The sequence below is a fragment of the Porites lutea genome, chromosome 4 (assembly GCF_958299795.1).
Source record: "Porites lutea chromosome 4, jaPorLute2.1, whole genome shotgun sequence".
Lineage (NCBI taxonomy): Eukaryota > Metazoa > Cnidaria > Anthozoa > Scleractinia > Poritidae > Porites > Porites lutea.
In genome coordinates this window covers 15,995,668-16,010,780 of record NC_133204.1, presented here as the reverse complement: position 1 = coordinate 16,010,780, position 15,113 = coordinate 15,995,668, and the positions used below count along the sequence as shown (strand labels likewise).

General features: G+C 37.9%; 1 protein-coding gene across 1 annotated transcript; it reads right to left on the bottom strand.

Annotated features, from left to right (window-relative positions):
• Positions 1-3,801: 3,801 nt before the first annotated feature.
• LOC140934285 (uncharacterized) lies at positions 3,802-14,575 on the bottom strand. The gene is made up of 13 exons (XM_073383940.1): positions 14,456-14,575; positions 14,070-14,166; positions 13,119-13,337; positions 11,901-12,277; positions 11,422-11,589; positions 10,939-11,049; positions 10,531-10,647; positions 9,564-9,654; positions 8,795-9,169; positions 7,453-7,575; positions 6,388-6,510; positions 5,695-5,817; positions 3,802-4,449 (listed from the first exon to the last, which is right to left on the bottom strand). Exons 1-13 carry the CDS (start codon positions 14,540-14,542, stop codon positions 4,022-4,024), a joined length of 2,439 nt encoding a protein of 812 aa, XP_073240041.1. The 5' UTR covers positions 14,543-14,575; the 3' UTR covers positions 3,802-4,021.
• Between the last annotated feature and the right edge of the window lie 538 nt (positions 14,576-15,113).

The window sequence follows — 15,113 nt, the reverse complement described above, 5'->3', positions numbered from 1 at the left end:
GTTGTATTTCGTTTGATTTTACCTGCTGTCGGGAAAGAAATAAATGATGCTTAACTTGATTATTTTGTGATTGAATATTAATTAGAAATAGACATTTGTAACGCAAAGAAGTTAGATTTCGTGACATTAGATTTCACGATAATGTAGAAAAAGTGCGAGTATATTTATGATATAAAATGATGTAACTGTATGCATTTTCTTAGGCTAAATAAAGTGAAAGAACGTGCGATTTTGTAATAGTCACTTAATTTAAATATATTACAATAGGAACCTCTACTGTACATGTCATTAGTATAGGTAATAGCATGATTTATAGTGATATTTGGCATAAATACCACGAGTGATATTTCGAAATTGTTATACGTAATTTCAAGAGCCAATGGGCGAGTGAAATTTGAGACAATTTTGAAATATCACAAGTGGTATTTATGCCAAATATCACGTACAAATCATGCTATTATTTGTTTATACTACTACCCACAAAAGGTTTGTAATTTTCACATGTAGGTATTTCAAATTTAGCGGAAATACCACTGCTCTGAGCCAATCAAATTTCAGAAATTTCTCCTGTAGTAGTATATGCAAAAATACTTATTACTTAGAATGTGTTAGTTGTTAGTTGATTGTTGATCGTTGGTCGTTGTGTTACGACCGTTGAATATGTAAGAATTGTACATCACAGTAGATTGTTGGATTGGATTAAATCGTGTTGAGCGATGTTATAAGAATTCCGCAACACCTGCTACCTAGAACCTAAACTGTTTAGGGAGCTAACAAGAAAACCAACTGGTTCATTTAGCTTCCTATACTAGTTCAGTGCACATTATTCTCGTAACATTAACCATGTACATCGACAAAAGCATCATAAAGATTATTGATTATTGATTCAACCTTCGAGCACTACTGGAAGCAAGTTCAACTACGCGTCTGACGTTACGTATGTGTCCGGATGTGTTTATACTCGGTCTACTTGCACCACTTCATGTCCATAGAATAGAAATCCCATATCGAGCTTTTCCCGAACGGGTCGGAAGTTTACTGGAAAAGGAGGATCGAGGATCGAGGATCGAGGATCAAAGATCAAGGATAGAGGTTGGAGGATGGAGGGTCGGGGATCAAAAATCGGGGATCGGGGATCGAGGATTGGTTGAAAAAACTTGAAAAAATCGTGGATCGTGGTGATGTGGGCCGCAAACAGTAGATAAATTTCACAAAAAATTAACCCCGCTCGCTGTACTGAGCACTAAATTTCAGTACACTATTCCGAGTCTGACTGAGTCAGTGATTGTTTGGACGAGAAAATGGAATTTTCCCGGAAAATTAAACGCTTTATTCCAGTGATACCGTGACAAAATGCACGCTGTGTACAGCTCTAAACATTGTACTCTGAGATCGCGTACGTAAACATCAACTGTACGAAGATATTTAAAGCAGATACCAAACAGCCAAGGAAAATGTAATTACTTTCACGCAATTTTGATATCTTTTAATACACGGACAACAAATTCAACAAGAATACGCGCGAACTGAATGATCTGTCTGTTGCCGTATAAGGTTCTGCTAAACTTAAACATTTTTCTTGTGCTGAACAAATACTGTGCCGAGCCGTATCTTGTTGGCTACATACCGGGCTACATAGAACCTATATATATTTATACTCGGATAAAAATCATCGTTCAATCTTTTGAGTGTAAATCCCTGAAAGAGTTCTCCTCACTGTAAGAGCAACATCAATATACAGAAGGTTTTCAAAGGTTTCACACCGGTGTGAAGCTAAGATGTGCGGCCTGTCTCTCCTTGCAAATCTTAATTTTTAAGTATTTACATGATGACATATAACACTCGATTTGTATTTCTAACGAAAAAGTAGCATAACAGCACCAGCTGACATGAAATTTATCTCTAAGCAACCGAGACTCAACGCTACCAAGAGCGTTCTTGTTTCAACTATTACGCGTGTATATATTGAATGACTATTAAGACGTCGCTTACGTTACTCAAAATTCCTGTTTATTTTAGACTATTTACAGATAAAGGTTGAAAGGCTAAACGACTTCTGTGAGGGTTGTTCTTGCTCTCTAGCATGGCGGTTTTGTAACACGTGAATGACAGGCTGTGAAGACCCTGATGCAGTTGTAGTTTCCTTTTACATTATATTGACCTGTTTCTTCCATCGAAGTTCCCGAGTTTTGTTTACTTTTGCCTTTGATCATCAATGAAGACAGCTTGTCAACTAAGGGATCCTCTTGCAAACAAGACCAAGCCAGAGGCGCGGATAGGCAGGTAGGGTAACTCCGGCCCAGTCCACATGGATTGCATGGTTTCTGCGCTTTTCCGATCGGTTCTTTTGGAGCTTAGTACTTTGAAGCCGTTGTTAGTACGTACGTAACTAGGGACCTTAAGATCCGACGACGCGCGACGGCAACGGGAACGCCACAAAAGCAATAGGTTTAATTAGCAAAACAACAATTTTTGCACGTGCATCACGCATTTTTCTACATTTTTCTTTGCCGTCACTGCACGACTACGACGTGAAAACGCCTAATTTTACGATGTACAGAGGAAGTATACAAGCGAGGATGAAATATCCTCTCTCTTTCTGAACTTGGATATGGCGCTAATGATTTCAACTTTATGAGGGTTCTCCTACATTTGACAAAGTTAGTGACTTGGAGTAATCGCGATGAAGATTGAAAGAACGCGAATTCACTTTTTCAGCGACGTTTTCTCTGCCGTCGCCGTCCTCGGATTCTAAGGTCCTTACTATCGACAATCCGGCGCCAGATCAAAAACTTCCATTTTTTTAATTTCACCAAAAACCCTTTTGTAAACTTTTTTCAAAAACAAGATGGTAAAGTTCCAGCGAAGCTCCGTGTTTGTGAAAAAGAGGAAAGTTTAAAATCGGCCTAAACATGGCCGAAGGCCCGATGGAAACGATACAAAATAATTGGGAAATATTCAAAACGCTTGCAGGAAAAAACGAAAGCCACAGGGTCCAGAGGAGATGTGTTTGTCGTTAGAGCATCAAACCCCGTCGAAAACATCTGAAATAATGAGTTATTTTGATCGCGTTGACGATCACGTTACAGTTTCGTTACACATTCTGTATACCGCAAACCAAGAGACTGAGGGCTCGCAAGATCGTGCCTCGGTCACCCTTCGGACGACGGCCTTCGGTCGCCCTTCGGGCGACGTGCCATGCGCCAGCGAGGCTATGGCTTGCAGTTATTGATTTTCAAAATGGCGAACAACAAAGTCGATCTGGGTCAGAAAAGAGACATAAGAAGCGAAGAAATCGTTTACGGTAGATTCATAAAGATCCCATTGGGCTAATTAATCGTGCTAAGCGACAAGTATAGACATTTTTCAAGGTGAGACTTTAATTAAGTAATTTATTTATTCACACGAAACTCCTCTGGACCCTGTGGAAAGCTAGTCTATACTTCATCTTTACAAGGCTTGTTACACATTTGTCAAAGTTGCTTTCAATGTTTCGTCATTTGTTGACACCGTGAATTTTACAATATATTAGAAGGCTATAACACCAAGGGCATATATGTTTAGTGGTTGTGAAAGTTATCTTTTGAAAGAACTGTTCACCCTGTTTGTCATAGTAAACGCTTTTTTCTGGCCGCTAAAAGCGTGCGCGCTAGAAAAAAATAAATATGTCTGGATGAGGAATTTCCCCCTTTTATCTCCTTTTGCTCGCTGTTCTCTTATAGGTTTGATTTAGACCTGCAACCAATGTCAAATTTCGACTTAATTTTGTCCACTTTCGTGAGTGAAAGACGTAAATGGACCATAAAAAGAATTCTCTACATTAAAGGAAAAACACAAACAAGAACTGAACAAGGGATACATAATGTTTATTTCAGTCACAAGCCGCTTTTTTTTAACCCTTTAGAAATTAGCACTAAAATGTTTTCTTTTCTGCATTTTAAAATGTCGACCCAGAATCTGCTTTAATTTTTCCACTACACTCTACTTTCGGCTTTGATCGAGAATGAAGCTGGCTTAACATCTAGGGCAGCCTCTTGCAGACAAGACCACAGGGTAAAGCAGTATTCCAACAAATGAGATCATTCCAGTCGCCAGATGCCCTATAAGAAACCCCTGCGTGACCAGTCCACATGTTGCTACAAGGCTCTCGACTATTTCCATTTGGTTCATTTGGGGACCATTTGGTGAAGGTAGGAACTGAATTATCGTACCACACAAAGGCCTTTAGGCGAGAGTCCCACTCGAGTCCGATCCAAATCTGCTTCAGCGATGGGGCGAGCTTGTTTACGAGGTTTAGTACAAACTCGTTTTCTTCCTGGCTGTTTATTTTCACCAGATTTCCTCCCAGTCCTTTGCAGAAAGCTTGGGCATTTTGCCAAGTCTTGATGGAGCTACTGACAAGATAGCAGTATCTCTTAAATCGCACCCAGCCCTGTGGACAAGGAACGCCTGAAAGAAAAGTAGGACTAAGTTTTTAAAACCTGGTCGGTAGTTAATTTCGTTGTTACATTCGTGGCAGGTTTTCACGGGGTCTTATCTCTCCAATTTTCGCGAAATCAATACGTTATGGCATATGAAAAAAGGCATTACCTTTCGCGATTCAATTGTTCTTAACTTAATTTCTTTTTTCAACATTTCTGACCTTCTAAATTTGCAGATAAACTGTATAGGCATCCGGCCGGATACTAGCTAGATTTTCTTCTTCACTGAAGATGAAAACTAGCTACTATCCGGCCGGATGCTTTCCAGCCGCTTGACAGTTTGACCTTTCATCATTCTCGAGGACAGAACAAGTATATTTTGCCTTCTCAAAGCAAGAGGAACAAGATTGTCCCTTTTCACCCAGCTTTTTTCTCAATTTAGTGTTCTGGGCATGGCAACTACGTAAAAACGAGCGGTATTGTGGGAAAAATTATAAATTCAATGTATGCATGTATGCATTAGGTTCAGGCACTTGAGAGGAGCGCCGTATGAATCACATGCCGCTCCAATGTCGAATAATTTGACAGACTCTGTCGACCTTGACGTTTCTACCGCACCTAATTAAAACGGCTGTACCAAATTGATTCAAACGCTCGCATCCAGATAAGAACGATAGCAACAACGGCAACGAACATATTAGAATGCAAAAAAGGTGCTAATTTTTCTATTGTCTGTACTTACTTCTGATTGTCTTAAGCAGCAAAAGTTAACAAAACTTCATAAAGCAGTACATATATTCATCCTTACTTTCCAACCATCTTCCATATAACAAAATCTGGTCTCAGTTTGAAGAACAAAGAAATCCTATGTGGGGAACATGTAAAATTGTATACTTTTCTTGGCTATTGTTTTCAACTCTTGTGATTGGTCAAAATCTTTTAACCCAAAAAACACCTTTTCAAAGTGGAGTGTAAATGCATTTTATTGAGTAAACGGCCCTCACGTAGGTTTATGCATTCTCTGTGTAAAAATGAGAACATTCCTATGTGGGGAAAGCACCGTTGCCGCATAACAAAAGAAACTGCTATCCACCTTACCCGGATCATTACTTAAAATTTATCAATTAGGTTCGGGACATGAGTGGGGCGGTGTCTGAACCGGGCACAATTGATTAAGACGCCGAACTTTTCATGTACCTAATTTAACGAATTAGGTTCGGTTCATGAAAAGTTCGGCGTCTGAACCGGGTCTATAAGAGCGCTAGAAAGATACCTTTACAGTTCTTCCCATCTCCCTTGTAACCGCGATTACAGGTGCATGTAAAGGACCCCTCAGTGTTCTTACATAACGCATTTCTGTCACAGTTATGGGTCTTGCTTGTGCACTCATCTATATCTGAAAAAACAAAGTCAAAATTATGACACACCGATTACACGCTGTAATTCTCCAAAAATAACAAAGCAATATCTTCCTTGATATTCTATTCCCTTCCGAATTTCCTTTATTTAGCCGGACCCTCTTGGGCCTTTCTATTGCCTCTGAAATGGTGTTTTTTTTAATCATATCAGACTGTTATGTTATCACCGATGAAATTCTTAAAATCAAAACAAATAATTGAGGTAATTGTTTTGATTGAAGGAATGAAAATCCGTGTAAAACGTTGTTCCACACATTAGTGCAAGTATTCTTATACTGAAACAGAGCTGTTCAAAACCCATTAAATACCCACTAAAGATTGGTGGCTTATTTTTGCCACCTTGGACTGGGATCTTATAAGAAATCAACGACTACAATAGATAAATGAAAAACGTAATTACAGCACTGTAAATACGGTATGATGTCCTTAAAAAAATACTAAAGACACGAAAACTACTTTTTTTATTAAAATTTAGTCTATACAGTATATAAACTCGTCACAGAGAAAAATTAAGTCAGAAGATGTTTAAAGCAAACTTCAGTACTCACCAACGCATTTGCGGCCATTTCCAGAGTATCCAGCTTTGCAAGTACATTTGTATGAGCCCACGGTATTCTGGCAAGCAGCATTCACATCACATCTGTGATTGTTAGTTGTGCATTCGTCAATTTCTGGAAGAAATTACGCTTCATTCAATCACCTTGTTCTATAGTCAGTTATAACGTTCTATATGAATTCTCAACTTGAACTCATGAATACTCTTGAAGAAAAAAATATACTCTTGAAGAATACTCTTGAAGAAAAAAATAGAAATTACGATAAATCTAAAAACAAATTCTAGAACTAAACATTCAAGCTTTTCAGTGCTTAAGTCTTCGGGAATTTTGTGGTTTAGGTTACAGAGCACACACTTACAAACACCACCTCCGTTACACCCGTTCACCTTTTTCTTTTCTTATTATTTCAAAACCGGGTAAGTATAATTTCGTTTCATTAATTTCAGCAGTTAGACGTACGCGAAGCTGGTCAATATGCGCTAACAGGCTATTTATGCTAAGACACGCCATCACCAAGCCTCGACCGAAGGAGTTGTTACCAATATTATATCAAGCAATATCTTCCTTGATATTCTATTCCCTTCCGAATTTCCTTTATTTAGCCGGACCCTCTTGGGCCTTTCTATTGCCTCTGAAATGGTGTTTTTTAATCATATCAAAATGTAATGTTATTACCGATGAAATTCTTAAAATCAAAACAAATAATTGAGGTAATTGTTTTGATTGAAGGAATGAAAATCCGTGTAAAACGTTGTTCCACACATTAGTGCAAGTATTCTTATACTGAAATAGAGCTACTCAAAACCCATTAAATACCCACTAAAGATTGGTGGCTTATTTTTGCCACCTTGGACTGGGATCTTATAAGAAATCAACGACTACAATAGATAAATGAAAAACGTAATTACAGCACTGTAAATACGGTATGATGTCCTTAAAAAAATACTAAAGACACGGAAACTACTTTTTTTATTAAAATTTAGTCTATACAGTATATAAACTCGTCACAGAGAAAAATTAAGTCAGAAGACGTTTAAAGCAAACTTCAGTACTCACCAACGCATTTGCGGCCATTTCCAGAGTATCCAGCTTTGCAAGTACATTTGTATGAGCCCACGGTATTCTGGCAAGCAGCATTCACATCACATCTGTGATTGTTAGTTGTGCATTCGTCAATTTCTGGAAGAAATTACGCTTCATTCAATCACCTTGTTCTATAGTCAGTTATAACGTTCTATATGAATTCTCAACTTGAACTCATGAATACTCTTGAAGAAAAAAATATACTCTTGAAGAATACTCTTGAAGAAAAAAATAGAAATTACGATAAATCTAAAAACAAATTCTAGAACTAAACATTCAAGCTTTTCAGTGCTTAAGTCTTCGGGAATTTTGTGGTTTAGGTTACAGAGCACACACTTACAAACACCACCTCCGTTACACCCGTTCACCTTTTTCTTTTCTTATTATTTCAAAACCGGGTAAGTATAATTTCGTTTCATTAATTTCAGCAGTTAGACGTACGCGAAGCTGGTCAATATGCGCTAACAGGCTATTTATGCTAAGAGACGCCATCACCAAGCCTCGGCCGAAGGAGTTGTTATCAATATTATATTATTCTTACGCCGTGTCGTAACATGACACTTCTTATCCTTCAGCACTTGTCTTTCAGGCTCTTAAACCGCAGTATCCTAATCCTCATGCTTAATAAATTTTTAAAAATTACGAGCAAGTTGAGAGGTTACTAATTTATTTATATGAAGGCCATTATTATTGAGATGCCGTTCTACAGTGATGTTGGGGTGGTCAATCAACTTCCGTTGGTTTTTCTCACCAAAACGTGGCATTAATATATTCAGTTACAGTTATTTTGTGAACAACAAAAAAAGAAAAGTTTGTGCACCATCAGAGAGCTCCAAGCTTACACTGCAGTAGCGTTGTTTTTATCTTCGAAGTTTGCCGGACTTCCTAACCTGTCTGTTCTACTAACTACGTCCTACATTTCTTCAAGAAACATTTGACAAGCTATATCAAACACTCGACCTAGTGTTTTCACCCCACAACTGGACACCTCAAAGACTATCTAAAAAACGGTCTACCATGCCTCCTTTTAAAAATCTACTTCCCCAGTGAATGGGTATCGAGTCTTGAGTTGGAAACATGAAATGAAAAGAGGCAGTACAGTAATGCGTTCTTAATAGGTTTTTTTAATTATTATTTTGGTGACATTACCACCTTTCCTACTAAAAAGTATCAGTGTCGCAGTGAATAACAACCCGCTACCTCAGTTTTATTCAGGTGACAACTCATTCAGGTAACTGGGTGACAACTTCAAGGAGAAAGCAGAACCGTTTAATGTAAGTTGCATTTTGTAAATGGACCTGATGACAGCTTTTACCTTGAACACAAGTATAGTTATAACAGTTATCGCAGGACACATCGTTCCAAGTGTAGCCATCATTGGCACCCAGAGTGTGAACACAGTCTTCGTTTTTCCAGTTGTTTGGTTGTTGCGGAGCCCAGAACCGAAAACTGGTTATTTCCTTGTTTGTCCAGACAAATGATCCCTCAACACTTCGGTCATTAAGTCCAATCCATGATCGCTCTCCATTATGACGGTTCTGAATGTAGACATTTTCTTCTTGGTTGTGCACTGTTACCAGATGTGAGTTCATGGTTGAACAGTTGGACACAGCAGTCACCCAAGGTGCGCATACAGAGCTTGTTAAATAGCAGTATCCATTGAAGTAATCCCATCCAGATGGACAGATGTCTGCGCGTATACAAAGTACGAATTAGTAAACTGCATAATGATATTGCTTAAAATGTATAGCTTTAGGTGCAGTTATGTACTTCGAACATTTTTGTTATTTCCGTTTTTTTTTTTTGCGATGAAAAAGGGAAATGGAAAAACAGAAGCTTTTTGTTCGGGACACAACCGGAAGGCGATACATAAGACAAAAACATCTGCAAGCATTATAAAGCACTCACATTAATATGTATTTGAAAAAAGGGATGAACGTTGTTTTCATCACCACCCGAATGCAATTTTCGATTTCCTTCAGTTTTTGTGCATTCCTTTTGTGTATTGCTTGTATTCCTTCTGTGTTATTCAGAAAGCTGGCAAGTACTGAAGTTTATTAGTTTTGTAGCAGTAGAGCCCTTACCTGACAAAACTGTGTACGTTACTGACACTGGGTCATATTTTGCTTCATATAATTCTTTGACACAAGCACGAAAACCTGTCTTGTTGATGTACTGCAAGAAAGGGATGTTTATCAGCTCATTCAGTAGTTCACACAGAAGACTGACGGAGTTTTTTCTCCCTTGCTAGTAGAAAAATACTATAGAACAGTTCAGGTAGGTCTTGACTAGAAGCCTTTCCATATTTCTCAGTTTGACGAATGTTAAGAAGTGATCAACCCTGTTCAACAAGTTTGCATGACAGGGCTTCCAAAGGAAAGAGGAAAGAGGACAGTTGGGTGCGCGTTATTACATGTCAACAACTTAAACCTTTCATGCGATAATTGCTATAACTGCTGTCAAACTTCAAATATTTGGAGGCGAAATATGCCGCGTTCACCGGAAAGTAGACAGCGTGGGTCACGTAAACAGCAGATAAAGATAACCTTCATCGCGCGCGTGCGAACTTTCAATAGATTTCAAATAATCATCATGGGACACAGGGATTCGCTCTCTTAGCTCATTCTCTCTTGCTTAAAGTCAATTTTAGTTTTCTCATTGCTTTTTGTTGACAACATTTGTTTACCGGAAAAACAAAACAGCGGCTTACCTTCTGCTATACGGCTACACAGCTTTTTTTAAAACACAATTTTAACAACTTTCCATAATTCATGGCTATTTTACTAGGGTTATTCCTGATCGTTAGTTAAACGGAGAAAATTTAACTTTTGTGCTGTTTTTCGCACGTTTGGTTTTTTATAAGCTGCGGTTATACTGACTCAATAGGACGCTATCTGTATTGTAAAATAGAGAGTGTTAATTACAGTCATTCGTATTTTCATAAGCTTTTTAAACATGCACACAACACAAGTAAGTGTGGTTGCAAGCGGTATGTTACAGAAATTCATAAAATAAATGAAAAAGTAAACAAATAAATAAATAAAAACATACCTCTACCCACTCAGCTATGCTGTTGTGAATTGGACTCTGACTTCCATTTTTGGTGGAATGATTGGCAGAAACAAAGACGTGTGGAGTTGAGTTATAAACTTTAGTAAAAGTAGCGTCCTGTGAAAAGAAACTACATAATTGTAAAAATTCAGTCTCTGACATTTGTAAAAAGGTAAAGACTTGTTCCACATTAGGACATTTATAATCTATATTTCATTTTCATTTTAAATATTCACTGAAAGATGACAGGCAGCCTGCTAAACTGATTAAATGCAACTACCATCACTAGAGACATGATAGGGGAACCGTTTCCTTTTGCTATCTGATTGTAAATTTATTCAATAAAATTAACTGCACTGTGACGGGAATTGAAACCCGAAAGGCTAATGAAAGGATTGGAATACTGACCTTGCAGAAGGCATTATAATGACTCTGCGCGGGAGATTTATCATTCGAAAAGTAAATGGACTTGTGTTCTGAGAAGGGAGGCTCGTCAAGATATGAAAACAATAACCAATTCTGAAATAAAGTAAATAAAGAAATAAAGAAATAACAATAAAAAGAAAGAATTCTTTTTCAGTCTCACGTCCTAACTACCAAAAGATTGTGTCAACGTCAAAAATAAAATGGTAATCTATCAAGAAGGTTTATATAAAACAGCCACCGACATCTTAGGTTACAAGAAAGCAATAACATGATTGGGTTGACAAAGCCGGATGAAGAGGAAACAAATGGAAGGAACTATATTTTCAAGCAAGAAATCGTGCATCCCCGGACCAACTGCTGGAAGCGTAAAAAAGCGAAAAGAAGAGATGGAGAAACCACTGCACTTAGTTTTAAACGAAAAACGCTGTTCGTTCGATTCCATGAGATAAGCCGAGCGTGACTTACAACAACAACGTCTTGGTGTGATCCAGCGTAGTTTTGCAATTCTCTCAAGCAAACTTTGCAGGATGATTGTGTGACATCTTCAATCCATACGCTTGCTGCGTCACGTTTTAATCCTGGATTGTAATGCTTGGCAGTCACAAATACCGACGGTATCACAGAGAGGTTTCCCTGAAAAATAAATCCGAGTTAGGCAACTCTTAACTTTTAGAAAGCCACGAACAGCAATCAATTTCTTATTTTTGCAAAAAGGAACCCATGACATTTGTGATAAGCTGGAAATTGGTAAAAGAATAATTTGTACTACCATGACATTGTTCGACTATTGGTAATAAGTGTACGGCTGCACTAAAACGACAAATCATTACTAATGCATATTAAATATTAACTGAGTGACCTCAGTAGAAGTGAGGCGTTTCAAAAGTTATATATGATCTTGAAAAGAATGGAAAGGACAAGAAAACCTAACAAAGGCCACTCACTGTAGGAAACATGACAGTCGCACAAGTCGTACCAGTCCACCACTGTGACATGCGCACTTCACCAGTCACGCCACCCACTGGAGCACCTTGGTACGCCATCCAATCAACTGTCACGTTAGCATACGACTTTCGTTCGTTATATCCTGCAGCCATCACACAGGCAGTGAATCCGTCGTTATTCACATTTTCAACCCACGATACTGCCGCGTCATGGACATACGATTTGTCACTGGTATCCATATGATTCACAGTTATCTGCACTTGAATGAGTTTGTCGGGGTAAAACACAAACGGTTTGAAATGAATGGCATGACAGTGAGAGTAGCCTAAGGATGGAATATGTGGCATGTGGCGACGACCACGCTGAAAAGGAAATCCTAGAAAACACATTTCAAGATGAACTATAGATTAGTATGACAAGCATGCGGAGCAAAGAGCATTTCATTTTTACCCAGAACATAAAAATGTTAACAACGCACGCGCAGCAAATGAGTGGTTCTTATAAAGAGGGTTCTTACCCTCTACTATAGATCTAGAAGTCCTGGGGAAAGTTCACTGCGGACAATGTGTCGCTTGTCACTGCATTAGGTCAATAGCATCGCAAGCAGTCATGGAGAGATTAGAACTTGCATCTTGAGCAGAGCTACTCGGTGGCAACTGGTCAGGCTTATTAGAGCTAAAGGAAGGGAAAGTGAACATTCACTGTAACTACTACTTCTCGTAGAGAAAAGGTTCAGTTCCAGTTATGCTTAAAAAAAATATAACTCCAGGAAAGGTTATCCAGATATGTTAGGCAGAGCTACGTCCGAGTACGAAATGCAAACGACGACTACTTCTACGACTATTACTACTACTACTACTGCTGCTGCTGCTGCTGCTGCTGCTACTACTACTAATCTCAGAAAGAAGAATCAGTTTTAAATTTGCTTCAGTGATACATATATATAAAAAACAAATATTAGCGTTGAGTATTAACTGAAAATGCTTAACCCGCCACTTTTTCTGACCAGTATTCTTATTAGCATTGCTCCTGTCAAACGTTTTAGCATAATTACGTAAAATTCTGTACTTCCGGAAAGTCACGCATCTATCGCCGTTTTCCCTCCAGATTACATGGGTAAGTAAATAGCTCATTCGAAAAATTCGCTAAGGGATTAATACTGAAATCTAATAAAAACAAAAATCACTTTTTACACATTTAAAAACAACTGTACTAACCTTCACAGCTACCAGGATGTTGCACGGTTAAGTTTAGTCGATGTAGACAAACTTCTCTTTCAAACAAACATCTGTTGTCGTATGTTGTGCCATTTGATGAGCAAACGGGTTCTTTGTAAGATGGGCAGCTATTCACACATACACAGTGTGCATCATGGGGTCCAAACGCCTTACAGAAGCTGTGATAATAACACTTAACGTCTATGCAGGGATCCAAGTCTGAAGATAATTAAGCAAATTACAACAGATTAGATTTAACGTGCCCATACCTTAAAAATCATTTTTTTTAGAATTGAAAATGCACATTACTATGAGAGCGTGCGCGAAAAAAAAATGCCTGGAACACAATGTTATTAAAGAGTATTTTTTGACACGTTCAAATTTACCGCCATTTTGGCACACCATTCGTGCAAGTCTTCACTCGGATGCCTCTCGGAAACAAAGGAGCTCTGACGTAGATTAAGAAACTATAACGTAAATTAAGGAACACGTGACTTTAGACGCAAGAAAACAAGTATAGATTCTACAAAAATTTCGTCCAATTTACAAGCTGAAACTGCTTTACGGTGCCAATAAGGACTCTAAGAAAAAGATAAGAATGCATATGATCCCGTTTTTCAGTTCCTGAATTTTTGTCCTATGACATCACATATGAGCCTGTTAATTTCATGATCAGGAAAACCAGGGTGCCAAAGAAATTTAGACTTTAAAAGTTTTTAAAAAAATTTCATTTTCTTGAATATACAAAATTATTGCGACGAAATTATAGTAGTAACATGTTCTTTCAGTCAACCAGATCTGCAATCCCCCAAAATAGAGACAACAAAAAATAGCATTAATTAGAGAAAAAAAAGCTCTCCATGAAACAACTTCAAAAGATTCATGTCATAAATGTACTTGATACACTGAGCATACAGCCTTTACCAAGGTTTTGACATATTGTTTACGTACCTCCAATCACCAGGTAATCCAGTTGTACGATGTCCTTATAATTGGCGTTATTGCTGTATCTTCTCATACACACCTCGGTTTCGTTTGTAAAGGTATGCTAGACACAATCATTAGAAGTATCAGATTATCAATCATTAAGCATCATCAGGTATTTTCTTACTTTAACTGCTATGTCACTACGTTTAGAAAGCGAAACCGTGGCGTGCACAGGTTGGTTGGAAAAATTGGTAAAAAACAAAACAAAAAAAGACTTTTTTAGACTCCTTAAAAGACATGAAAAATTGAAACAGAGACAATGCTAAAAGTAAGTTGAAAGGGATAGATAAGAAGTCAGCCTAAGGACGCAATGGACTAGGAAAAATGGCTCCAAGTTTCATATATGTTACCTGAATCCACGCAGTAACTGCGTTACAAGTTCCGGAAGCCGAGAAACGCGAGTTGTTGTTATGATAACTGAGTCTTGGTGAAACCATTACTATCGGAGGGGCATAGAAAGCATCAGTGAACTTTATGATCTAAAAAAACAAGAAAAGAATCAGCGTTATTAAGATTTTCTACACATATGCGGTATATGATATATGAGTTTATTTGGAACCAAATAAAAAATTTTATGTCTCCCCTTCCAATTTTTTTAATGCATGGATTTTTGGGGGGTGGGGGTCGATTGCGGCTTCAAAGGCTTAGAGGCTCTCGAATGTGAACTTTGAATTATCTTACAATAACACACAAACTTTAGCAAATTAAAACCTTCTCTTGCTTGCAAAATATTTGAAACGATGATTTCCCCAATATTATCATATAATAGCGAAATTTGGGGTGTATATGTAAAACATGATTTTAAAGCTTGGGACAATACCCCAATTGAAAAAACCCACTTGAAATTTTGCAAGCGTTACCTAGAAATAAGCAATAAAGCTTCAAATGTTGCAAGTAGAGGTGAATTAGGACGGTTGTCATTAATTATTAATATTTATAAAAACATCCTTTATTACATATTGTATCTTCTGCGTAAAAACGAGGATACTATTGTTAAACAAGCCTTTC